Source organism: Vigna angularis, chromosome 2, assembly GCF_016808095.1.
Source record: "Vigna angularis cultivar LongXiaoDou No.4 chromosome 2, ASM1680809v1, whole genome shotgun sequence".
Classification (NCBI taxonomy): domain Eukaryota; kingdom Viridiplantae; phylum Streptophyta; class Magnoliopsida; order Fabales; family Fabaceae; genus Vigna; species Vigna angularis.
In genome coordinates this window covers 48,758,062-48,785,509 of record NC_068971.1, presented here as the reverse complement: position 1 = coordinate 48,785,509, position 27,448 = coordinate 48,758,062, and the positions used below count along the sequence as shown (strand labels likewise).

General features: G+C 33.1%; 5 protein-coding genes across 9 annotated transcripts; all 5 read left to right on the top strand.

The window, feature by feature from the left end:
- Positions 1–1,937, top strand: LOC108327624 (pectinesterase). Its single transcript, XM_017561312.2, has one exon. The coding sequence runs from the start codon at positions 108–110 to the stop codon at positions 1,824–1,826; it is 1,719 nt and encodes a 572-aa protein (XP_017416801.1). The 5' UTR covers positions 1–107; the 3' UTR covers positions 1,827–1,937.
- A 4,035-nt stretch (positions 1,938–5,972) lies between these two features.
- LOC108327623 (pectinesterase) lies at positions 5,973–7,837 on the top strand. The gene has a single exon (XM_017561310.2). The coding sequence runs from the start codon at positions 6,074–6,076 to the stop codon at positions 7,790–7,792; it is 1,719 nt and encodes a 572-aa protein (XP_017416799.2). The 5' UTR covers positions 5,973–6,073; the 3' UTR covers positions 7,793–7,837.
- A 5,529-nt stretch (positions 7,838–13,366) lies between these two features.
- On the top strand, positions 13,367–15,238 carry LOC108327622 (pectinesterase). Its single transcript, XM_017561309.2, has one exon. It carries the CDS (start codon positions 13,456–13,458, stop codon positions 15,172–15,174), a length of 1,719 nt encoding a protein of 572 aa, XP_017416798.1. The 5' UTR covers positions 13,367–13,455; the 3' UTR covers positions 15,175–15,238.
- A 3,320-nt stretch (positions 15,239–18,558) lies between these two features.
- LOC108327914 (peptide chain release factor 1, mitochondrial) lies at positions 18,559–23,815 on the top strand. Of its 5 annotated transcripts, none has more exons than XR_001832067.2 (12): positions 18,559–18,767; positions 18,961–19,061; positions 19,246–19,344; positions 20,232–20,415; positions 20,547–20,595; positions 20,684–20,762; positions 20,890–20,964; positions 21,050–21,127; positions 21,882–22,040; positions 22,402–22,571; positions 22,737–22,832; positions 22,916–22,958. XR_001832067.2 is itself a non-coding variant. In XM_052872391.1 (12 exons), exons 1-12 carry the CDS (start codon positions 18,635–18,637, stop codon positions 23,490–23,492), a joined length of 1,221 nt encoding a protein of 406 aa, XP_052728351.1. In that variant the 5' UTR covers positions 18,559–18,634; the 3' UTR covers positions 23,493–23,815. The 5 variants fall into 5 exon arrangements, 3 of the variants coding, with proteins under 3 accessions (XP_052728351.1, XP_052728352.1, XP_017417134.1); XR_008246791.1 differs by having other exon boundaries at positions 22,399–22,571; XM_052872391.1 differs by lacking the exon at positions 22,402–22,571 and adding an exon at positions 23,437–23,815 and having other exon boundaries at positions 22,916–23,027.
- Positions 23,816–25,595: 1,780 nt separating this feature from the next.
- LOC108327847 (protein RADIALIS-like 3) lies at positions 25,596–26,421 on the top strand. The gene has a single exon (XM_017561572.2). It carries the CDS (start codon positions 25,710–25,712, stop codon positions 26,085–26,087), a length of 378 nt encoding a protein of 125 aa, XP_017417061.1. The 5' UTR covers positions 25,596–25,709; the 3' UTR covers positions 26,088–26,421.
- The last annotated feature ends 1,027 nt before the right edge of the window (positions 26,422–27,448 follow it).

The window sequence follows — 27,448 nt, the reverse complement described above, 5'->3', positions numbered from 1 at the left end:
AATAGCCTTCCCCAAGGCATTCCAAGGGGAGGAAGAATAAGCCTTGGTTTTCTTTTCCACCACCATCTTGGAGAAAAGGAGATACAAGGCAAAATAAAAATAAAAAGATGTCTGGGAAAATAGTTGTCTCTGTTGTTTCTCTCATTCTCGTTGTAGGTGTTGCAATTGGTGTTGTGGTTACCGTTAATAAGAAGGGTGAGGAATCCTCCATCCAGTCCAATCAAAAATCTGTTGAGATTATATGTCAAAACACCGATGACAAAAACCTTTGCCACAACACTCTCAGTTCCGTTAAGGGTCTTGACACCGCTGACCCTAAGGCTTACATTGCCACGGCAGTGAAAGCCACCATGGACAGCGTCATCAAAGCGTTCAACATGAGTGACAGGCTCGCCACCGAGCACGTAGACAAAGACAACGGCACAAAAATGGCCCTTGATGATTGCAAGGACTTATTACAATCAGCCATCCAAAGTCTTCAACTCAGCACTGACATGGTGCAAAATAACAACATCCATGCCGTGCATGACCAAACTGCTGATTTCAAGAACTGGCTTAGTGCAGTTATCTCATACCAACAGGCATGTATGGAAGGATTCGATGATGGCAAAGAAGGTGAGAAGAACATCAAGGAGCAGTTCCAAACAGAGAGCTTAGACAAGGTGCAAAAACTCACTGCCATCACCCTTGATATCGTGAGTGGTTTGTCACACATCCTCGAAAAATTTGGGTTGAAGTTAAACCTTAAACCCGCCTCCCGTCGTCTTCTCAGTAAGGACGGGTACCCTACTTGGTTCTCTGCCTCAGATCGCAGACTATTGGCTCAACTTGAACGTAAAGGATGGAGATCACACATCACACCTAATGTCGTAGTTGCCCAAGATGGCTCTGGTCAGTTTAAAACCATTGCCGAGGCAATTGCTTCTTACCCCAACAACTTCCAAGGTAGATATAACATCTATGTTAAGGCCGGTGTCTATGATGAATACATCACTATTCCTAAGAATGCCGTCAATATTCTCCTTTATGGTGATGGCCCTGGAAAGACCATTGTCACTGGTCACAAGAACTTCCGTGATGGTGTAAAGACAATGCAAACTGCCACTTTTGCCAACACTGCTCAGGGATTCATTGCCAAGGCAATGACATTCGAGAACACTGCTGGAGCTGACGGACACCAAGCCGTGGCTTTCAGGAACCAGGGAGACATGTCAGCAGTGATTGGCTGCCACATTTTGGGTTACCAAGACACCTTGTATGCCCAAACCAACAGGCAATTCTATCGCAACTGTGTCATCTCCGGCACCATTGACTTCATATTTGGCACCTCACCCACTGTGATCCAACACTCTGTCATCGTCGTCAGGAAGCCCCTTGACAACCAATTAAACACCATTACTGCAGACGGCACATCCGAGAAGAACATGAACACTGGAATCGTTATCCAGGATTGCGAGATTGTGCCCGAAGCTGAGCTCTTCCCAGTGAGGTTCCAGATTAAGTCATACTTAGGCAGGCCATGGAAGCAGTACTCAAAGACTGTGGTGATGGAATCCACCATCGGTGACTTCCTTCACCCTGAAGGATGGTGCCCTTGGGCAGGTGAATACTTTGAAGACACCTTGTACTATGCTGAGTACAACAATGCTGGACCTGGTGCTGCGGTGGAGGGAAGAATCAAGTGGAAGGGTTATCATGGTCTCATTTCTCGCGAAGAAGCTGCCCAGTTCACTCCTGGCCAATTCCTCCAGGCTGGAGTTGGCTCTGGAACCGATTGGTTGAAAGCTCTTCATGTTCCTCATGCCCTTGACTTCGTCAAACCTTGAAATGAAACATAATTTCTATTCCTTCAGTTTTATTTCTGAGAGTGTGTGATGATGAGGCATAGACAACTATTATTCTTTGTAATTATCTCCCTCATTAAAATATAAAAATTATTCCACGATACTTCTTCTTCTATTTTTTTTTTCGAATTAAGGAATTCAATTCTTGTAGACTTAATTTGTTTAGTTCCTTTGCGCGCACACTACTACTACTAATAATACTAATAATAATAATAAAATAATAATAATAATAATTACAAAAATAATAAAAATAATGATAATAATAATAATAATATGGTACATATTTTTGCCTAAGGCACATATTTCTTCACAACACATGCCAAAATTGTTACTTTACATACACATCATATGCTGTTGGAAGTCCCACATCGACTAGAGATAAGGCCAAATTATAATATATAAATGAGGTGCAAACCTCACCTTACAAGCCGGTTTTGTGGGGATGAGTTAGGCATAAACTCACTTTCTAATATGGTATCAGAGCCAGGTCAGAGCCTATCCTAGCGAGTTCTAAGTGGGCATTCTATTCTTCTATTCCACCCGCTATCGGGCCGTTATCGGACCACCCAATTTCTACTATCACGCACGAGATGTCTATACCTCGGCGTGAAGGGGGTGTGTTGGAAGTCCCACATCGACTAGAGATAAGGCCAAATTATAATATATAAATGAGGTGCAAACCTCACCTTACAAGCCGGTTTTGTGGGGATGAGTTAGGCATAAACTCACTTTCTAATATATGCTACCTTTTCTGTCAAGTGATTTGAGGTATATTTTATTTGTGATCTTTTTTAAGTTACACTCATACATAATTCTTTATTTATGTTCGTCTAATGTGTTATATAGACTCAGCCTAGAGTCTGGAGATTCTTTTTCGCAATACCCAAAGTGTGGGCTTATGGACCAGATGGATATGATAGAAAACAGAAGAGAAACTTTGTCACAAAGTTGGCGGGATAATGACTGATTTCTTTGAGCTTGTAAAATCTTTAACATACCTTTGTCTCTATTATTTTTAGAATTCTATTTTGTTTTGCTTGTAGAATAGTTATGATAACTGCTTATAGTTTTTTATATCCTCTTTACGATAGGTAATGTATGTTTTTCCTTTTTATTTTCTTGACAAATATTATTGTTAGTTTTTGTTAGTGTGGGAGTTAAACTCACAACCTTTATCACCTTTTCTCTCAAATCCTTCAAACCAACCTTATATCTCCCAAATGTTAATGGGGAAGTTGAACTCACAACCTATCTCCTTTCCAACTTTTATCATTAGATTAACCTTATAGCTCCATATGTTAGGTTATGGGTGCTACATTCTCTTTTAGTTTTTCACAGTTTTGACTTATGCTTTTGCATCTGTAAAAAGGTTGAAGGTGCTTCTTTATTTTATATATGTTTTTTAGGGATAAAAAAATTAATCTACTTCTTTATAGGTATTTGGTCATCTATATATGTAGTCCATTGAAAATAAGATTAACTTCAAACTTGTGAAAATATTCAGCTACCTTAATACAAGTACTAACTAACAAGGTGAATCAATTTTTCACTATCCTAAGTTTTCAAAGTCATTTTCTCATTATCAACGATTTACTATGGGTGTTTAGGGTACAAGGTCTAGTCTTCTTAGTTTAATTAACCGGTCTTTAACTGGTTGTTCACAATCCAAAGTTTTGTTTGTCAAACACCGGTCAAGGGTACCTGTTAAAAGTTTTCTAATGCCAAAGTCAATTTGCTAACTCGACCAATCGATCTCTACAAGGATTAGATTGTCCGGTCTAATAAAGTTAACGTTCGATTAATGATTGATCAGATGAGTACATTATACAATGAGAAACCTTGAAAATGTTCCCATAAATAAAATATGCAACATAAAAAAAGGAGAGACAAAAACATTTAAATACTATACCTTAAAACTCAATTATTTGGTTTAACCTAATTCTAAATCAGAATAAAATTCAACTTAAATAGCCCGTTGATATAGTGATATAGTGATTGAGTTGTTAGTACTTGTTTTATTGTTTAAACAACTAATATTTTAACACTCAGATAAATACATCCATTATAAGACCTAAAATATTACTATATATATTTTAGTTAATGTTTTGAGTGTATAAGGTCAAGTGTTCACTTGAAATAGTGTTTCTTATTTTTTAATTTCTTTCCTCGCTATTAAGATACTTTTACTGATATGCTAAAAGATACTCTGATGCTTTAACTCGGTTCAGATTTGATTAGTTAAACAATTAATATTATAATAAATGCATTGTAAAACTTTCAATTATATCTTTGACTTATATTTATATGTTTCTCCATGTATTCCTAGTTATAGTCTATAATCATAACTCAATAAATTTGATTACTAACGTGGTTATAATGGTTTTCTTCCAATTTGAATGATCAATTTAGGATAATTCGATTGATACAACCTGTATTGTCAACAAAAAAATTATTATTATATTATTAGAAAAAAGTATAAGTGGATTAACTTTCTTGAACGAGTCTAAAGTATATTTTTCTTATATAGGATATGTATCCAATGCAACCCGAGGTGTATGGAGACTGAACAATTACTCTTTTATAAATGGAAAATTATTCCTTCACATTCATAGTTTTCTCTTATTTCTACTTAACAATCTATTATAATAATTTAATAATGTATGTTAGAATTTTAAGCTAAAAATAAAATAAATAAAATAAAAATTATTATATTGAATTCTCAAATGATTATATTTTATTCGGTAGGTGTCAAAATATAACCAACGTCTTTTTTCTGATTAAAAAGAAAAACTTGATAAACATGCAAATACAGCCAATTGCTAGAGTTACCACACTCCAATAGTTGAGTAAACAAATTTATGACCCATACAATAAACGTTCTTGAGAGATTTTTTTATCACAATTTTGTCAGTATTTTCCTTCTACGATATATGTTCATAGTGGGAGAAAGCATGAGATAAAAAAAAATCAAACGAATTATGGGACTAAGAAAAATATGTAGAGAGGAAATGTAAAAGGAATGTAAGAAAAGCGTAAAAAAAATTCAAGTCCATATTAAATAAAAGAAAAAGAAAAATCATAGTAATATCTTCGTTTTGATATAATAATATGTAAATGATGAAGGCTTTTGATTTAATTATTCATTTTATTTCTAAAATTAAAATGTACTATTCCACTTTATTAATTCATTTTCCACTTTATATTTTCTGTTTGTATAATGAAAGGCGAATATAAAATATAGGAGAATATAATTTTAATCATATAATAATTGCACAGTAAATCTAAACAAACATCATTTATTAAATTCTAATAATTTTGAGCATATAAGGTGCAAAAAAATTAAATAACTTTTCTTTCCGGTGCCCAAGTGATCAATTGAGCATAACCCAAATCAATTAAGTATAACAAAATAATCAAAATAACTAAATAAAGTTAAGAAAAATCATTGTGATGATTTATAAAAAAAATCCAATTTATGTGTCCCTTTAATATTCTCAAATTTAATACACTTACACACACTCTTTAATCAATATAAAAATAACATTGGCATATATTATTACAAAGATTCAATGGATTAGAAAGTTTAGGTCTACAATATGATAACATAAGAAAGTAACACTGAAGTATTCTTCTCTTTAATTATGAGTTTCTTCCTGGCTAACAGTTGGACAATATAACACATTATACGGTTTTATTTAATATGATTAGAAATTATCACACCTCTTATTTTGGAGTTTCAAACACATTTTCTGTTTTAGTTTGCACTACGATGGGTTCATAATATGACAAATATAAAAATTAAAATATACATAAGAGACATAAAAATTATAACAAATTATTAGATTAAGTTTACACATTTTACCGTAATATATTACTAGTAACATAATAATGAAAACAACAGGAAGAAACAAATAGGTATAGAAGTTTTCTACATTCTTCTGCCATGACAGTCATACTTTCTAAAAGAAAGGACGGGATCGACTGAATATGGTATCTCCAAATATAGGTTAAACCACAAACAGAAGGCCAATTATAGAGTTTGTTGGATCGGATTGAACGGTGAAAAAAGGTGGAAGGAACACTATATAAACTCTCCCCTGCCTCATTATTCTTCACCAGCATCTCAACAATAGCCTCCCCCTAAATTTCAAGGGGAGGAGTAATAAGCCTATAATCTTTTTTTCCACCATCTTTGGGAGAAAAAGGGATTTGAGGCAAAAAAATAAAAGATGTCTGGAAAAATAATTATCTCCGCAGTTTCTCTCATCCTTGTGGTAGGTGTTGCAATTGGGGTTGTGGTTACTGTTAACAAGAAAGGTGAGGAATCATCCATCCAATCCAATCAAAAATCTGTTGAAATTATCTGTCAAAACACCGATGACCAAAAACTTTGCCACAACACTCTAAGCTCCGTCAAGGGTCTTGACACTGCTGATCCTAAGGCTTACATTGCCACAGCAGTGAAAGCAACCATGGACAGTGTGATCAAAGCATTCAACATGAGTGACAAATTCACCACCGAGCACGGAGACACAGACAACAGCACTAAAATGGCCCTTGATGATTGCAAGGACTTATTGCAATATGCCATCCAAAGTCTTCAACTCAGCACTGACATGGTGCAAAATAACAACATCCAAGCCGTGCATGACCAAACTGCTGATTTCAAGAACTGGCTTAGTGCAGTTATCTCATACCAACAGGCGTGCATGGAAGGCTTCGACGATGGCAAAGAAGGTGAGAAAAAGATCAAGGAGCAGTTCCAAACAGAGAGCTTAGACCAAGTGCAAAAACTCACTGCCATCACCCTCGATATTGTGAGTGGATTGTCACACATCCTTGAGAAATTCGGGTTGAAGTTAAACCTTAAACCCGCCTCTCGGCGTCTTCTCAGCAAGGATGGGTACCCTACTTGGTTCTCTGCCTCAGATCGCAAGCTCTTGGCTCAGCTTGAACGTAAAGGATGGAGAGCAAACATCACACCCAATGTTGTAGTTGCCCAGGATGGCTCTGGTCAATTTAAAACCATTGCCGAGGCAATTGCTTCTTACCCCAACAACTTCCAAGGTAGATATAACATCTATGTTAAGGCTGGTGTCTATGATGAATACATCACTGTTCCTAAGAACGCCGTCAATATTCTCCTCTATGGTGATGGTCCCGGAAAGACCATTGTCACTGGTCACAAGAACTTCCGTGATGGTGTGAAGACAATGCAAACTGCCACTTTTGCCAACACTGCTCAAGGATTCATTGCCAAGGCAATGACATTCGAGAACACTGCTGGAGCTGACGGACACCAAGCCGTGGCTTTTAGGAACCAGGGAGACATGTCAGCAGTGATTGGTTGTCACATTTTGGGTTACCAAGACACCTTGTACGCCCAAACCAACAGGCAATTCTATCGCAACTGTGTCATCTCCGGCACCATTGACTTCATCTTCGGCACCTCACCCACTGTGATCCAACACTCTGTCATCATCGTCAGGAAGCCCCTTGACAACCAATTAAACACCATTACTGCAGATGGCACATCCGAGAAGAACATGAACACTGGAATCATTATCCAGGACTGTGAGATTGTGCCCGAAGCTGAGCTCTTCCCAGTAAGGTTCCAGATTAAGTCATACTTGGGCAGGCCATGGAAGCGGTACTCAAGGACTGTGGTGATGGAATCCACCATCGGTGACTTCCTTCACCCTGAAGGATGGTGCCCTTGGGCAGGCGAATACTTTGAAGACACCTTGTACTATGCTGAGTACAACAATGCTGGACCTGGTGCCGCGATGGAGGGAAGAATCAAGTGGAAGGGTTATCATGGTCTCATTTCTCGCGAAGAAGCTGCCCAGTTCACCCCTGGTCAATTCCTCCAGGCTGGAGTTAACTCTGGAACCGATTGGTTGAAAGCTCTTCATGTTCCACATGTTCTTGACTTTGTCAAACCTTGAAATCAAACATAGTTTCTATTCCTTCAAGTGTGAGATGAAAAAGGCGGAGACAATTATCATTCTTTGTAATTTAATTTTTATATTAAAATATAGAAAATAAGAATATAAAAATCTTTCCACTATATTTTTGCTTTTGTTTATTTCTATTTTATAACGAAGGAATCCAATTTTTACCAACTTAGTTTTACTAATTTCTTTTAACATAATAATTATAATAACAATAATAAATTACTTTAAAAATAGTTTTAATTTTTAAATTATCCAATGCATTTATATTTTTCCAAATACAATTTATTTTCTTCATTTTCCATTTAATTAAAATATACTTTATTAATACTGATTTTAAACATTAACTTCAAAAGGGACAGAGCTATTATTTTACTTGTATTAGTGTTAAACTAAAATACAATGGGATTTTTCTTTTCGCATACTGAATGATCTTTCCATATACAAAAAAATTTATACTTTACTTTCACATTTATTTATGGAAGTGTAGAATTTTGCTCCTAAAATAATAAAAAATTATTATTATTGTGGATGATGGGTGCGTTATTTTATTATAATGATATGTTGGTGATGCGGAAGTAAGCTTATATTAATAATTTGCTATTATATTAGGATATAGATTTGTTACAGTTTATTATTTAACTGTTTTTCTTCCAAAAAACAATTATTCAATTTCAGTAGTATTTGTTTTTCAAATTCCTCGATTTCTTTTCATGTGTATTTTATGTAAGAAAACATAATTCTATACAAAATTCATTAGACTATATATATATATATATCAATAAAAAGAAAATAAAAAAAGTTATCAAAAGAACATTCTTAGTAGCAATTTGCTACAATATTTTTGTTTATAGCTTATAGTATTACTTAAAATTTGAGTTCTCCCATTCTTCTTGGTTTAAAAAAGAGAAAAAAATTTGTAGATATGATGAGTAAATGAAATAGTGATACAAATAATGTTAGTTTCTTATAGTTTTGTACATTGACAAGTGATTTTTTTTTTAAGTTTTAGGGAAGATGAGACTTGTATTTTTGTAAATATATATTTTAAAGTTTTTTATGTATTTTTTTGAAGAAAATCATCGTATTTGATAAATTAACTAATTTAATTTAATATTTTAATCTCATATATTTATTTAGATTTTTTTAGAATAATTATATTTTGTTTATGTTTAATGAAGTGTAACTTTTATCAAAAGTTTTATGTGATTTATCCAATGCTTTGTATTGATTCTTTTCTTTTTTATTTTAATAAACTTTTGTGAAATAACAAATGGTTTAATGAACTTGGTGTAATATCCAAGTTTATAATAATATTTAGTATAAGCTTATTTAAAAAAATAATATATTAAAAAAGTGTGTCTATTATTGTTAAATAATAATAATAATAAATTTACTTTGTTTTAAAATATCATCTATTCAAAATACTCTTTAACTCTCAAATTTCAAAGGGATGTAATCAATTTCTAAAAATGATAAAGATTGGAGTTGCAAAGTGGAAGAGAATAGAAAAATGAGAAATTTGTATATTTAGGAGAGAGAGAAAAAAAATGACAAGTGAGGAAAATAAGCCTCTTGTTACCTTTTTTTACTTTTTATTACTATTTTATTATATATATATATATATATATATATATATATATATATATATATATATATATATATATATATATATATATATATATATATATATCTTTGAGTAATATGAATTTTGTTTATATCACAAATAATATTTTATATCTTATAAATATTATCTTTTCCTTATTTTAAAAACATTAAAATATCACATGCATCTCACACTTTGATTCCTTTATTTCATTATCCTTTTAAAATATATCAAATAATAAATATATGTCGAATAAGTGCAAAAGATGTTTTGTCATTTTTGACATTCTTGATTATGTTACCAATTTCATTAAATTTAAAAATAAAATATTTATTTCACTTGAATTATTAAAAAAAAGTTGATAAGAGACCTCTTTCTTTTACCTATTCAATCATCAAAGTATAACTCCGTTCAGATTTTTCTAAAGCCAGCCATATTTTTCAAATAAGATACTCCAACTTTATGGGAAATAAAAGCTTTAAACTTTTTCTATATCCACAAGCAAAATTTAGCATTTGGCCAAATAAAGAACTACACTTGCCAAATAAAATGACAAAGTATTGTGATTTATACATTTGCAAACTCATAGAAGAACCAATTCTCTATCTTTAAACATTTGATTAATTATTTTTTGCTTTATTATAATTTGTTATTTTTTGCAAATGACTCTAATATTCCTTTTTTATCATTATCTTAGATATCCAATTCTTTAAAGTAATCACTACTAAAAAATATCGTATAACGTCGTTGTTTTTTGGTCTTTCACAATTCGAGGTCGACGTCATATCCGGAGACGTTAAATTGACGTCGAATTTAAAAAATTCAACGTTAATCAAATTAACATGGAATTTTGTTAATATTCCACGTTAAGAAATTTTTTTATTTTTTTTAATTAATTGTAATATTTTTTTACAACTCAACGAGACCTCAAAAGAAAAAAAACAACAAATTTTAGTTTTTGGTATTTTATAAAGCATGAACTATGAACGTGTAGTATAATATCAACAACAAACAACAATAACAAACAACAAACAAGTTCAATCAAACAACAACAACAAACAAGTTCAACCAAATAACAACAATAAACAAGTTCAACAAAAAACAACAACAAACAAGTTCTTCAAAACGAAAACTAACCTTCAAATTCTTCAAAACGAAAACTAACCTTCAAAATGTGGGTTCGTCGGAATAAAGTGTTTCCACCACTGAGAGAAAAAGCAGAATGTGCCTATGAAAGACAATAACACGAAAATAATCGGTCAAAACAAACGAAAATTATAATTAGTTAATTAACATGCATTGGTATCAAATGAAAGAAAGATTACATGTGATGGTGTCAAACTTCGTTCGAGAAAAGTTTGTGAAGAGAAGAGAGTCTCGCGCGCTAAGATAAAGTGAATGAATTTTCAATCTCCCGCTCAAATTAAAAAGGGGAAACTTTTGGCTGACAAATAATACGTCGAAGCTCCTATAAAATTCGACGTATTATATGTGGTTTAAAAAAAAAGAAAAAAAATTAAAAAGGTGTTATTTTTTGGCTTTTGGCTTGACAAATAATACGTCAAAGTCCTTACAAAAATGTCACTGATCATTTTTAAGGTTGGCTATTCAGTGATTAGACGTATGCGTGTTGTAACAACTTCACAAACACATATTTAATATTATTTGTAATAAATGTACAATAAATAACATTCTTCTGTTCTAACCGGTAATATTTCATTCTTGTAATACTACCCTTATAAACATGTACAATACTTGCACTTGAAGTATTGAAGTACAAGAACACTTTGCATCTCTCATTTTGTTTGACTCATTGAATTGAATAGCAAATTCGAACAACACTGATTTTTTTTCTAGGAGAAAAAATAAACAAAAATCCTTAAAAAAACATCTATTTTTTATAGAAAAAGAGAAAGAAAACATAATATACTAATTCAAATTTATACTTTTTCAAAAAAAAAAACTAAAAAGAATCCTTAAAAACTGAATTTATATAAAAAAATAGATATATAAACAATTATATACTAATTTAAATAGCAACTTAATTTTTTTTTTGAAAGAAATAAAATAAAAGCATCATTAAATAACAATAAATTCTATATTGAAAGAGAAAACATAAAATATAAAGTAAAAAATAATAATAATGGATGTATATTCAATTAAACAATAATTAATTTTTTAAAAGATAAAATAAACTTAGCTTTGAACAACAATTTATGTTTGATACAAAAATAAAGTGTCTTACCTATTTTATATCATTGTCAAGGGAAATAAAAAGTTAAAAACAGGTCCATTCATGTCTTAAATTATTATAACAAACTATTAAAGTTTTTAAACAAAATATTAAAAATGTTTACAAGTAATTCAATGCAAATCCAATAACAATAGAAAATCTCATAAAATTATATGCATCATGTATCCTAAAGCTTTTTCAGAAAGAAATAAGACGGAGAAAGTCAGGAGTTATCCATTGTCCTACCATTTTACATATATGCTTCCGTCTTTGATTCAGAGATCAGATGCTTATTTTGATTTTAATTTAATTTTTTTTTATTATTTACAAATTAATAAATAGTGTTTACATTAAGAAAAAAATATTTTGTTTTTAATTTAAAAAGCTAAATAGATTTATTTTTACCTTTTTTATCATTATCTTATAAGAGAAAAATCCAAACATCAAATTGATTATTTAGTTATTAGAATAATTAAATAACAATATTTTAGCAGCTATATTGTAATAATGTAATAATATGAAATAATGTTTTAATGAGTTGAAGAAATTGTCATCTAGTTATATGTTTAAATAGAATTTTCAAAATGTGATTGCTTATAACTAAAAATAAATTCATTCTTTCAACATAGGTAGTCACTGCTAAATTATACCATTAATGCAAATAGAAAGAAATCCTAAATCTGACCAATTGTGTTTAATTTTATCATGAAGGGGAAATCAACCTGTCATATACTGCTATTAGTAATAATAAAAATTATTATTATTATTATTATTATTATTATTATATTAACTATGATAATAATAAATCTAATAAAATTATTATTACTGATATTATTATAATAACAATAATAATTGAAATAGAAATGTAAATTAAAATGCGTATGATTAAATTATATATCGCTTGCTTGTAGAAAATTGTATCCAAGTCAACTGATCTTATTAGAATAGAAAACAGCTATAAAAAAAGTTAAATGAAATATTATAAACTAACCTTTTTATAAACAATGATAATTTTAATTTAATAATAATAATAGTAATTACTAACTAACAATAATAATAAATAGTAATCATTTAATAAATAAATAAATCATTTGGTAATTTCTATTGAATAATTTTTCTTTTTAATAAACAAAAGTTAATTTATTTATTTAATAAAATAAGTCAATATCCAATCTCTGACTTATCAAGTGATTAAATATTCTTTTAAATAACAACAACCTTATTTCTTTCAACACTATTTTTACAAAATTATATATGCTTTTAAAATTATATTATTGTGTTTATGTCATGACTAATAATAATAATAATATTATTATTATTATTATTAGTATTAGTATTATTATTTATAATAATAACATTTATACCTATAGAATTTGACGGAGTAAGTAATAGATATCAAATAACACAAGAAATCTCTAAAGAATTTTTCCAGAAATTAGGGAATTGAGTTTGAAGAGATAGTTTTTAAGATCTACTTATCAAAATTATTAAAATAAAAATAGACTAATTTCTTTTTTGTAATTACTAAAATAAAAAATAGATTAATTTGTTTCAAAAACATCTATAAATAGATAGTTAGAATATATACATGATTCAAGAGGTTGAGAAGACAATGCGGAGGACCACGAATTAGAATGAATGGTGGAGAAAAGTGAAAGTAGCACTATATAAATCCATCGTTTCCTCGTCATTCTTCGCCACCATCTCATCAATAGCCTCCCCAAAGGTATTCCAAGGGGAGGATTAATAAGCCTATAATCTTCTTTTCACCCATAGTCTAGGAGAAAAGGAGATCTAAGGCTCATAGCCTATAATAAGATGTCTGGGAAAATAATTATTTCCGCTGTTTCTCTCATCCTCGTGGTAGGTGTGGCAATCGGTGTTGTGGTCACCGTTAACAAAAAAGGTGACGAATCCTCCATTGAATCCCATCAAAAATCTGTTGAGATTATATGTCAAAATACCGATGACCAAAAACTCTGCCACAACACTCTTAGTTCCGTTAAGGGTCATGACATAGCTGACCCTAAGGCCTACATCGCCACAGCAGTCAAAGCCACCATGGACAGTGTCATCAAAGCGTTCAACATGAGTGATAGACTCACCACCGAGCACGGAGACATAGACAATGGTACTAAGATGGCCCTTGATGATTGCAAGGACTTGCTGCAATCTGCCATCCAAAGTCTTCAACTCAGCACTGACATGGTGAAAAATAACAACATCCAAGCCGTGCATGATCAAACTGCTGATTTCAAAAATTGGCTTAGTGCAGTTATCTCATACCAACAGGCGTGCATGGAGGGCTTCGACGATGGAAAAGAAGGTGAGAAGAAGATGAAGAAGCAGTTCCAAACAGAGAGCTTAGACCAAGTGCAAAAACTTACTTGCATCACCCTTGATATCGTGAGTGGATTGTCACACATCCTTGAGAAATTTGGGTTGAAGTTAAACCTTAAACCCGCCTCTCGTCGTCTTCTCAGCAAGGACGGGTACCCCACTTGGTTCTCTGCCTCAGATCGCAAGCTCTTGGCTCAACTTGAACGTAAAGGATGGAGATCACACATCACACCTAATGTCGTAGTTGCCCAGGATGGCTCTGGTCAATTTAAAACCATTGCCGAGGCAATTGCTTCTTACCCCAACAACTTCCAAGGTAGATATAATATATATGTTAAGGCTGGTGTCTATGATGAATACATCACTGTTCCTAAGAACGCCGTCAATATTCTCCTCTATGGTGATGGCCCTGGAAAGACCGTTGTCACTGGTCACAAGAACTTTCGTGATGGTGTGAAGACAATGCAAACTGCCACTTTTGCCAACACTGCTCAGGGATTCATTGCCAAGGCAATGACATTTGAGAACACTGCTGGAGCTGACGGACACCAAGCCGTGGCTTTTAGGAACCAAGGAGACATGTCAGCAGTGATTGGCTGCCACATTTTGGGTTACCAAGACACCTTGTACGCCCAAACCAACAGACAATTTTATCGCAATTGTGTCGTCTCCGGCACCATTGACTTCATCTTTGGCACCTCACCCACTGTGATCCAACACTCTGTCATTGTTGTCAGGAAGCCCCTTGACAACCAATTAAACACCATTACTGCAGACGGCACATCCGAGAAGAACATGAACACTGGAATCGTTATCCAGGATTGCGAGATTGTGCCTGAAGCTGAGCTCTTCCCAGTGAGATTCCAGATTAAGTCATACTTGGGTAGGCCATGGAAGCAGTACTCAAGGACTGTGGTGATGGAATCCACTATTGGTGACTTCCTTCACCCTGAAGGATGGTGCCCTTGGGCAGGCGAACACTTTGAAGACACTTTGTACTATGCTGAGTACAACAATGCTGGACCTGGTGCCGCAGTGGAGGGAAGAATCAAGTGGAAGGGTTATCATGGTCTCATTTCTCGCGAAGAAGCTGCCCATTTCACCCCTGGCCAATTCCTCCAAGCTGGAGTTGGCTCTGGAGCCGATTGGTTAAAAGCTCTTCATGTTCCTCACGTCCTTGACTTCGCCAAACCTTAAAACCAGACACAATTTCTATACCTTCAATTTTATGTGAGAGTATGTGACGAGAAGACGGAAACAATTATTATTCTTTGTAATTAAATTTCTATATTGAAATATAGAAAAAAAAAATTATAAAAATCCTTTCCATTATATTTATTTTCTGTTTATTTATAATTTATAAGGAAGGAATTCAATTCTTACAAACCTAATTCCTTGGACATAATAACAATAATAAATAATAATAATAATAATTATTATTATTATGATAATAGTTATCAATAATCTTAAAATAATTTCAATTTTTAAATTATCTAAAGTATTTATAACTTTTTAAAAGAAAACCATTTTCTTCGTTTTTCATTAAACTAAAATGTAATGTATTAAGATTAATTTTTGACATTGACTTCAAAAGTAATTAGGTAGGAATAATTAAGGGACCCGAATCAAAGAAATAAAGAATAAAGGACAATGTCACTGATTCTTTGAGTTGTATAGGATGCAATATATTTTACTCGTATTCTATAGTATTTTCATGTTAAAATTGTCTACACTTTATTGTCCATCTGGAATTATGAGTCTCGTTTTTAGGTTGGATATAGAACATTTTGTATTGAAATCTGGTTACTTAGCATAATATGGTCTTCATCTCATCCTAGAGACTTTACCGATTCTTCAATTGGTATACAGGTGTTATAGACACTTCAGTCACGATTCAGAACTTGATGTACCCATAAGCGATACACAAAAACAAACAAAAATAAGATTTTATATTTTATATTAGGCCCAAATAAAACATACTAAATTAGTAATTGGAAAATATGAATTTTAACATGACCAAATTTTGATTCATTAATAAAAATATTTTGGAGAATATTTGTATAGATTTTATAGAAATTAAAGATTAACATGTTACTTTTGCCAAAAAAATTTAATTCAATAATATATTAAGTAATTTAATAAAACAATGTAGTATTTTTTTTCGTTAAATTATTTATTTAACTCAATAAAATTATATTATTTTTTTTCTTCAAAACGCTTTTAAATATAACTTAAAAAAACTATTATAAAAAAGTAGTATTCTATTTATCTTATATTTTAAAAATAAAATAAATTAAACGTGAAAAATATACTCTTAATAACTTTTGGAAAACTAATTTTCTTTATATTAATAGTAATTGTGCTTGTTAATCACATTTAAGGTATTCTCTTGTGAGATTTAATCTTTTTCACACCATTTTGTTTTTAAAACACGTAAGAATATGTTGAAGAAAAATTATATAATAAATAGTCGTGCACCTTCTAACCGAGGGTTACTCCTTCCACTACCACAAGTTGCTTTCTGCACCTTTCCATTCCCATTTTGTCTTGTAATTAAAAGTTTTTTCTCATGAGGGTTGACGTAAATAAATATCCATTGAACAACGCATCTCTCACTCCCTTACTTTCTTAAAACGCTAATTTTTCAGCCCCCATCCCCTCACTTTTCTCTTTCAACGATTTTTTTTATCTTTTAACACTTTTTTTATACATAAAAAATATTACAAAAATTATTAAATTATGTAAAATCTTAAAAAAAATAATAAACTAAAAACAAAAACAAATTAAAAGAATTGAAATGCAAAGACTTGAAGGGATGTGGGAATTCCACGGATCTCGACATCCATGGACGGATCTCAAGATTCGTTGAAGACTGAACGGATTTCTCACATCCGTTCAAGCCTTTGCGTTTTTCTTCTTTCTCTTACACAACACACTACATACATCCATTTACAGAGCACATATACAAAAAGAACAAAAAGAAAGAAGCTTTAACCACAAAAATGAGTAAAGGAAGAATAAACGAAGAGAAAGAGGGAGGGGTGGGGGCTTTGTGTGTGCGAAGAAGAGAGGAAGAGAGAAAGTGAGGGGGTGGCGACTCTGTGTGAAGAAGAGAGAAAGTGAGAAAGTGAGGGGGGTGAAGTTTGTATGTAATTAGAAAAAGAGAAAAGTTAGGGAGTGGAGACTGGAGAATTATGGTTTTAAAAAAGGTAAATAAAGTTAAATGGTAAAAGTTAAAAAATTTTAACCTAAGATATTTTTGAAATAAGAAATTTTTTGAAAAGGTGTAAGGAGCAGTTGGGGTGGTGGAGGGAGTAACTCTCGTTCTAACTTAATGTATACGTATTGGGATACTTACAGTGAAAAGCCAATTACAAGAGAGTTACTCCCTCCACCACCACACAGTGCTCCCTACACCTCTCCATTCCTTTTTTACCCTTGAGTAATATTTACTCCATTCCTTTTTTACCCTTAAATAATATTTAAATGGATATGAATATGCGTTGAAGGACAAACGGATGTTGACATCCGATTGAAGGACAAACGGATGTTTATATCCGATTGAAGGACAAACGGATGTTTACATCCGATTGAAGGACAAACGGATGTTTACATCCGATTGAAGGACAAACGGATGTTTACATCCGTTTAAGCTCCCAAGCCGAATGAAACAATTGAGAAAAATATAAACCAACATATAAACCAAAATTCCAGGGCTTGTCACGTGTGAACTCATAGCCCCAGGCGGGCCTTCTCACTTACCACCAGTACTATCAACTGCCGCCTCCGCAACCTCCTTCGTTGTTGGCGGTGATACCACTACCACCTAGCGCGGTTGTTCCGCCAGTGCACCACGGGCATCCGCCATACGTGGCTTAGCATCAACAACAAGCGGTGTTCGGTTCTTACGGTACTCCTCAACCCTCCACAAAAGAGGTTTGCACCCTCTTCGTTGCTGGCCTTCCAGAAGATGTAAAGCCCTGCAGAATCTACAATCTTTTTCACGAATTTCCCTGCTACGAGTCTTCACATCTTTGGAGTCTCAGCAATTCGTCTCAGGTTGATTGCAATTTTAATTTCTTGGGTATCTTTATTTATGAATTTATGTGAATCGTTTCACTGACGTGGTTTTCGTGTCTTGGCAACCTTTTACTTTTATTGTGTTCACTAGTCAGCAGTCAACAATCATGACAATGCATGCTCTGTGAGGATCTCATCATAACATTAATTTTTTGTTACTTGTTTTGCAGGGCATGGTGTTTGATCTTGGGTAAAAAAGTAAATAAATATAGTTAAAAATAAAAAAAAGGGTACTTTTGAATTTAAAAAAAAATTGGGAAGGTTTGAAGAGGTGTAGGAAGGGTTGGTGGTGGTGGTGGGAGCAACTGCCCAATTACAATTGTCCATAAATGATATAGTTTTCAAAATGGGCTTTCAAAAAATGTAGGGTGCATGAAGAAAAGTACGAAAGTGTAAGAAGAAAGGCGAAGAGGGTGAGCCCAATGGGCTTACGTAGCGGGTCGACAAGAACCATCAAATTTACAGTTTTCCCTTTCACCTCACTGTCTCTACTGAGACGAGAAAGCAAAGTTGAGAAGAGGACTTGCCTGCGGAAACTATTCATTTTGCCTCATCGACAGAGAGAAAAATATTAACGATGAGATTTCGTGGGAGCTTTATTTTTCGCCGTTTTCTTTCTCAGTTTCGAAAGCAATTCGATTCAAAATCCGAATTCCCACTTCCGAGTTTCCGGCGCCGAGCTCCGTTCTTCCTTCGTTCTTATTCTTCCGGTAATTCTTTGTTCAATCTATTTATGCATTCAGGTTTTAGTCGTTATATTAATTTCAAGTAAAATGGTTATATTCATTCATCAATAATGGATTGTTCAGAGCAAACGATTCTTCATAGTTATTATTGGTTTTAAGTTATTGGAAACAGCGCTACGACGTTGTTCTTAGCGTGTGTAACTATTGTTGTTAATAGAAGTGCAAGGTCAACTGTCCCCTGAACTCTTGAACATAATGGAACAAAGACTCTCCGCAATTGAGTACCGGACTGCATGTCTCAACAAATTTCTAAATCAGGTAATGCAGTTGCTATTTTCTTATTTCAAAAACCAGTGGAAGGACTTGATTATATTACGGTTAAAAGAAATCAGAGGATATTAAATTTGGGCAAAAATTAGAATTAAACATAAGTTAATCTTATAATTGGATTATGTTTTAGTTCATTATCTTATGTTTTATTTCTGCTGCTCATTGAAGACAGCCAGAAGCATCGCCATCAGAATATGCAAGAGCTAACAAGGAGCTTCGGAAGCTAAGTAGTTCTGTGGACCTTATTAATGAATTGAGGACCAAACAGAAGGTAATGAGTTCATGCAACTTTATCTTAGCAAACAGCAACTTGCCTGAATGGCAAGTGGTGTTACAGGATCGTTACTTTTTAAGAATCACAAAGATGAAGAGAATAATAAAGCAACACTAAGCAATGTCTTCTGATCAGTGTATGATTTTCTAAAATTGGTTTGGTAACACAGATTATATTTCTTTGGGACGGGACTTCTTTTTCCTCTGGGAGTCATTAAATTATGTAGCTAAGCTGAGTTAAGACTGAATGTATTTTGTGTCTTAATTTCAGGCTGGAGTTTAACCTTAATTTGAAGAGGGAATTTTTAATGTTGAAAATCTGTGTTATTTATGACTTCATTATTGTAGCCCGATATTTAGTTAATCATACGTGCTTAGTACACATAGAGTTAATGGTGTATAATAGTGTCATTTTTCCATTTCGTTGTCTCCACCTAGCAGGAAAAGACGTTTGTTGAGTTGTTTCTTCTGTGATAAAATTTACCACATAGCCTGCTACCTATCTATATGCACCTGATATCTATCTGTTTGCATACTCAAGTGCTTTATCTGCAATTCTTTTCCGATTTAAAGAAATAAGAAGGAAAATGGGGAGGATAAGTTAATGTTTTTTTCTGTGGCTATCTAGGGCTAGTTTGTTTAAACTTAAAATAAGTATTTTTTAAATAAACAATTTTTAAAACAATTGCTTATTGGAGAAACACATAGGATTTGCTTATTAAAATAAGTTGAAAACTACTTATTTTTAAAATAAGTAGATTAAACAAATACATAAAAAAACAAAAATCAATTTATTTTATTAAATAAGCACTTCTTTTGTAAAAAGAAAAAAAAACCACAAACAAACCAACCCGTTATCTAATGTTATTGATTTACTATATTAAGGAAATTGATGGCTTGAAGTCACTAATGACGGAATGTTCTGAGGATAAAGACATGCTAAATATGGCTACAGAGGAAATGGGTCAGGCCATAGAAGAAGAAAGAAGACTGCAAAATTTGCTGCTGAAGTCATTACTTCCTAAGGATGATGCTAATGGAAGAGATTGCATTTTGGAGGTACGAGCAGGTAAAATATCATGGCTCAAAATAGATATCTATTATTATTGGTTATCAAACTGTCTTGTTCATCACTCTATTATGGTATTCGTATGCTTTTAACTCTCTGTTTTCTGTTTTGTTATACCATTTTTTGCCCAGGCACTGGAGGGGAGGAGGCTTCCCTGTTTGCAATGGATATCTTTAGAATGTAAGGTTTCATTTTTGTAACTGGAATTTTGTTAGATTTAGGAACTGTAGTTCGTTTTCTAAAAGCGATCTTGTTTGACATGATATAGGTATGAGAAGTATGCTCTCAAGAAAGGCTGGAAATTTGAAGTAGTAGATATAGCTCAATCTGATCTGAAAGGTTACAAGGTACATATTTCTTATATTATTGTAGTCAATAAATATGAAGAGGATTTTGTACTGTGTGTCTCTAGTTCCTGCCAGTAGAGTTGAATTTCATCCTGCAATTGATGTAGTTTGGACTATTCTTTCTCAGGAGGCTAGTGCAGCAATTGCAGGAGTTGGTGTTTATGGGAAACTAAAATTTGAGAGTGGAATCCATCGTGTCCAGGTTTTAGTTACCGCCTCTCAGATGTAATCTATATGACTATAGTTACATCTACTTTTGTCAACCACTTACATTCTACTTCTTACAGCGAGTTCCTGTGACAGAAAAGTCAGGACGAATTCATACCAGTGCTGTTTCTGTTGCTATTCTTCCTCAGGCTGATGAGGTAATTAGCAATTACTTCCTATGAATCAATGCCCTGTGATAAGAAACTTTAAATGTTTGTTGATTTTAAGAAAATAAAAAGTATATTCAACTGCTGGTTACTCTAAAATAATTATAAAGAAAAAGACTTCAAATATGATTTATGTCTCTATTTTCATCCTTTCGTTCTGTTAGGTCGATGAATGAAATTACAAAGGTTTGGTTAAGATCTTAGGAGAACCATACACAAAAGATAGCTGTCATAGTTGAAGGCATAAGGCCTTATGAAACCCATACACCTAATGTGAGGGTGAACTCCCATATCTTACACTTGAATCCTACAATTGCCACGCCCCACAGCCCAAAGCCACTAGCTCTTTAACAAGTCCCAAACAAAGCCTACAACACTAGTTTCACAACTTACACGACTGGTGTTTGCAACCAAGAATCACGGTGGAAATTTTTGATACCAGTTGATAGAATTCTGGTATCTTTATTGCAGAAAATACAAGGATGAACTTCCTAACTTACAAAATAGAACGCTCACTCATTCTTCAAGGGAGTGCACCTCCCAAGCCAAAGGGCTCTAATTCTCTTACAGATGACAAGATTTGCCTCCCTTTCATCCCTTGTATTTATTGGCATGCCTTTGTTTTCCTAATTATCTTGCCCTAGGCTAACTAATTATTCCGCTGTGGGTTATCTAACTGACTTGTTCCTACTTTTTGCTCTTTTCTTCTGGTGACTCATAGTTGTTATGCATGCGCCATATGCAGGTAGATGTTCAATTGAAGAATGAAGACATAAGAATCGACACCTATAGATCTGGTGGTTCAGGTGGTCAGCATGCAAATACAACGAACAGTGCTGTTAGAGTAACCCACATTCCAACAGGGATTATGATTACTATACAAGATGAGCGGTCTCAACATATGGTAAGTGGTCCAAAATATTTGGCATGATTCACATTTAATATTTTTTTATTGGCAGTGTGGATTTTGTTGGTACATAGCCTCTTTTTTTAATTTATAGAGTGCCTCAACTAACTCCAAAATTCTGTGAGCTGGAGTTTATAATACTACTTCGATTCCTCCTGGTTGACATGCAATTTAACTCGCCCTGAATGACATTTGCTTATACTTTAAGAGATTAATTATAGAGGCAATATGTTTTGGTGTGTGTAGCAACTTTTAATTTCTTATATTGGTTATGCTTTTCATATGACATGGATGATGCCATCGTAACATTTCCAATTGAGTGAACTTCGTGCTGCATTTGTTTTCTCGGTTGAAGCAGGCAGACAGCTTAAGTTAGCTGTACGCGTTTTGCTTGTTGGTGTTGTGATTTTGGAAAAGCATCCTTGTGGAAGAGCTACATTTTAGTCTGAAAACTTTATGTCTAAGTATGTGGATAGGCAAGCCCGCCTTGTCAACTAGTTGAAAAAGCAGAAAAAATCATTATGCCAAGTAATTAAATATTCTTTCCTTCTAAAAATTCTTGTTTCAGTAATCAAAATCTTTTTTTGTAAGGGACTTGGTTAATTATGGTCTACAATAAATTCACTGTTTTGGTTTCTCCGTTGTACGTTTTTCTTCTTACACTCTATATCTTCCTTTTTCATTTCCTATTAGAACAAGGCCAAAGCTCTCAAGGTACTCTGTGCAAAACTATATGAAATGGAAAGGCTAAGACTTCATAGAAGTCGATCAAGGCTTCGATCTGAGCAGGTAGATGAGATGTCACATTGAACTTGTTCAATTCCCTACCCTTTTACATTCTGGATTGACTTGGTGTTTGTCAAACTGTTCAGATTGGTAGTGGGGACAGATCTGAGCGCATCAGAACATACAATTTTCCTCAGGGCCGGGTAACTGATCACAGAGTTGGTATCACTTATCACTCGGTCGATGATGTGATGCAAGGTGAAAATCTTGACGTCTTCATCGATGCCCTTCTATTGCATGAAGAAATGGATGCAATTGCAACTTTTAGTTCGTCTCAGTAAAACAAGCGGATTCAAGTTTTCTGCATTATTACTATCTTATTAGTATCATTTGCTTCTGAAAAAAAGAACTTTCGTATTTTTCCTTGATGCAAGGTAGAGGAATAAGTCGAGATAATATATATAACTTACAAGAGAGGCTTGAGAGATGGTAAAACATGAAATGTTAATGACCTTTATTTTTGTTTTTGCATTGGTTGACCTAAGTGAGCTTTCTCGTGTCTTAAATTTTTTAATTCCTAACATAAGAGTTAGTGGGACCAATCTGCATAATTTGTTCTCCTTGGAATGGCTGTTTTAACTATGGAAGTTGCTTCATTCTTAGGCAGTTAGACCATGCTCGGTGGACAGGAATGTCACCTTTCTCTTATTTCGTTCCTCTTAACACTGTTGAACCCCTCACCCAGCTACTACCTCGTACGATATAATGAGTGGATCCTGTCACTGCTCCAAGTAGCTGTCAGGTACGACTGTTAGTTTTTTCCTTCACTTCCTTACGACTATGAAATGTTGATAGAGTGGAAGAAAGGATGAGATACAGAAACAAAAATTCGAACGAATTATCCAAGGAAAATATGTAGATACAATGTAAAAGGAGTGTAAGAAAGTAAATGTATAATACTCCAAATCTATGTTAATAAAAGAAAAACAACACCTGTTGTAGTGTAATAATTCATTTCGATATAATTAAATGTAAACGACTAAGATTGTTTTGATTTAATTATTCATTTTATTTCTGCCGTTAAAATGTAATTTTCCATTTTATTTATTCATTTTTCATTTTCATTTTGTAGTATCTCTTTATATGGAAAGAATATAAGATGGAAGAATTTAATTTTTCTCATAATAGCTGCTGCACGAAATCTAAATCAACATATTTTTTTTAAATCCTAATAATTCTGTCCAAATAACACGTGAGTTATCAAAAATAGTTTTTTTGGGGTGTCCAAATGATTAATTAAGTAAGCCCAGAAAAAATAAAATAATTGAATAAAGCCTAGAGAAATATTTGTGGTCATATTTCGGGTACATAAGCCACTTAAATTCTGAGACAATCTTATCAAATGATACGATTGTAATAATGAAAAAAAAATACTTTCAATTTATGTATCCCTCTCAATATAAAATTTTTGGTTTGATTAACTTTTGACAGATATTTGATGTTGACTGAAATTTTTTCATAACATTCATAAAAAAATCATAGTAAAAGGATGATAAAAAAAATTTCCATCCTTACATAATGAAAAAGTTTGGATAAAGAATAATATTCATAAAGAAAATCTTTATGACAAAAGAAAGTATGATTGAGATTGATGTTGATTAATGTTAATCGAAAAATAAAAATGTTTCAATGCCAACTACGTCAGAAAAAATATGATGGGCTTTGTTTTAAATGTTGATGAGGCAAACGATGTCTTAATCTTAATTGAGTTAATAATATCTTGATAAAGTAATAAAGTTAAGTCCACGATCTTTTAACCTTGGTTAACCTCATAACATCCTGATTAAAGTGTAGCTGGTAGCATCTCTTCTGATACCGAATTGACAATGTCTTTGACAATTTCTCGTATAAATAAAATATTTTATCGTAAAATACTTCAAATTTTTTATAACAATAAATTATTCTCTAAATTGTTTTTCTCTAACGTCATGGATATACTTACCCAGAATAAAAAGGTTAAAGCTAGTAAATTTATGTTCGAAGGGTTATTTCGTACTATAACTTTTCCATTAGTTACAAACAGTAGATTTCAATATAATTTCATTATTGAAAACTGAATATATGAAATTTGATTGCCCCTGAGTTTTCATTTCAATACCAGTACTGTGTGGTTAATTTTTACTTCCAGATCTCAGTTGGTACACATAATAGCACTTGAAAGTGACCCAGTTATACATGGCGACGCATCGAATCGTTTCGAATCTATAAGGACAAAGCATTATTGAATCTTAATTCCTTTTCTTGCAAGGTAGAGTCTTGAATTTTGAAAGGAAAATAAAATAAAATAAAAAAGATTGATAGATAGCCTGCAATTTGCACTTATAAAATATAAAATATAAAACAATATCACAAAGCTTATAGATTTCAAAATGACATGTGGTGTAGCTCAACAAGACAACGATTGCTAGATAGTTGGTACAATTAATTGCTAGATTTGGGTCCCTGTAAAAAAAAATAAAGATCCCAACTTGGGCAAGAAATGGATAACGAGGTGCTTTATTTAATACATTGTTTATATTATGTTTCCTGTTTCGGCGCCATAGGATCCACTTTTCATTGTCACAAGTTTCTATCATAACTGCCCAAAACGTAGATCTAACTTATAAGAGGGACAATATTTCTATAATGCAAAGACTTTTTTGTTTATTTTGGGTTAAGAAATGTCCTTTTAAGATCACTGTGAGCATCAATTAATGCGATATTGTTTTCTATGTTTTATATTTAATTCAAAGAAGATTACTTCTCGTAAAAAAAATATGTAAAAAAAAAAGAGATACCCCTTTAAATACTGAAAAAAAAAAAGTATTTTGCACGTCATTACAAACATCTAACTCCCCAGACATCATAAGGGGTGTCAGATTTTGTCTAAGAACACATACCATGAAATCACCTAATGTGAAAGAATTACTAGAGAATCCTCAATTTCTTCAAAGTGCCCTGAAGGGATCATCCAGAGTGAGTGCGATGGAAGATTTTGCTAACAGCTTTTGCGGTTGGAGTTGGGAGGAGAACAAGTTGTTCGAGCTAGCTTTGGCAGTGGTAGATGAGCAACACCCTGAACGGTGGGAAGTGGTTGCAGCCATGGTTGGAGGAGAAAAAAGTGCAGGAGATGTTCAAGAACATTACGTCATCCTTCTCCAGGATTTACTCGTTATAGAATCTGGAAAACTGGACCATAAACTTGGGGAAGTTATGCCTGTTGTCTTAGTTGAGAGCAAGGAGTCCATATGCTTCTCCCACGACGATTCAACCATGTAACTCCCTTTTATTTGGTTCAAACCATATTCTTTTAGAATGGAAGCAACAAATATCTGTCATGAAATTTCTTGGTCTCGTGTTTCTGTTGATCAAGCTGTGTGATTGATATGTTGATTCCAGCTTGGTCATTCAATTGGAAATAATATGGTAATTCATTTATGCTTCTCTTGTTCTTTTTTCTCTTCAGTTGAGTAGAAGTCTCACACACCTACCTCTTGAACTTTCTGTGTGGGTGTACTTGATTTTGTGTTCAAATCTCTATAGTGTAGCTGCTGCTTTTGATTCTTCATTATTTCTATGGGGCAACCAGGTTGTTCTTGATGTTTGTTTCCCATTTCATTCCCTCATTAGCTATTCTCTCTCTACCTGGTTGAATTAGGCCAAAACACACGTTCTGCTAGAGAATCAGATCCATTTTAAGCTGCTTGGAAGTGGTAAATAATTCAAACATGGATAAAACCAATCGTGAGAAAAGGTCACCGGGCAAACGTTAAAAAAAGTTAGAACAGAGTATAGTCCTTAATTGGTTTATCTGGTAGCATTTCAAGTAGTGATTTCAAAATGTAAGGTTTCATAAATACAATGTTACGTTTCTAAATTTTAAAACTTTTGTAACATACAGATCACGGACAGTATAAAGTACTGCAGCAAACATTTCTAAAAGAAAAGAAAAGTCTGATATGATTTCAGTGTCCATCTATATAAACAGAAATTTATGTGCATTAGAATCCAGAATGTGGCATAACTTGAATCTCTTAGAATGTTCCATACATTCATAGTTATCGTATCCGTAAACTGGGTTGAGAATTCTTTCTTGACACACTCGTCAGAAAGCTAAAGATCTCAACGTTTTTATCAGTATCCTGTCCGTAATAAAGTTCCATTATATGACTATGGTCATGCTTGTGGAAGCAATTATTGGCCTTAAAATAATAAACAGACATAAAAACAATCACAACCAGATAACTTTGAATGTATGGAACTGGACAATTTTGCATGAGCAAACACATTAGCAGCAATAAGAGTGAATCCAAAAGAGCTGATGCAATGATCAAAAACCTTTTTGACAGAAAAAGAATAAAGAGAGAGAGGATAAGAAAGAGGTAGAGCCAGGGAAGAGGCAGTGCATGAGCGTGGCCACAACAGATCTCTCTCTTCTCTCATTCTGACTTCACCATTTTCTGTTGATAGCTACATTCGTGCTCTGCCTCTTCCCAGCCTTTGTTTGTCCTATCTCTTCTCTTTCACTCTCTCAAACTTTGGAAGGACTAACTTACCTCTATCCTCTCTAAATTGGGTTTGCAGATTACGTTTTCATACTTCTCTATATGTAATACTGGTAATTATAATGACAAAAAGTG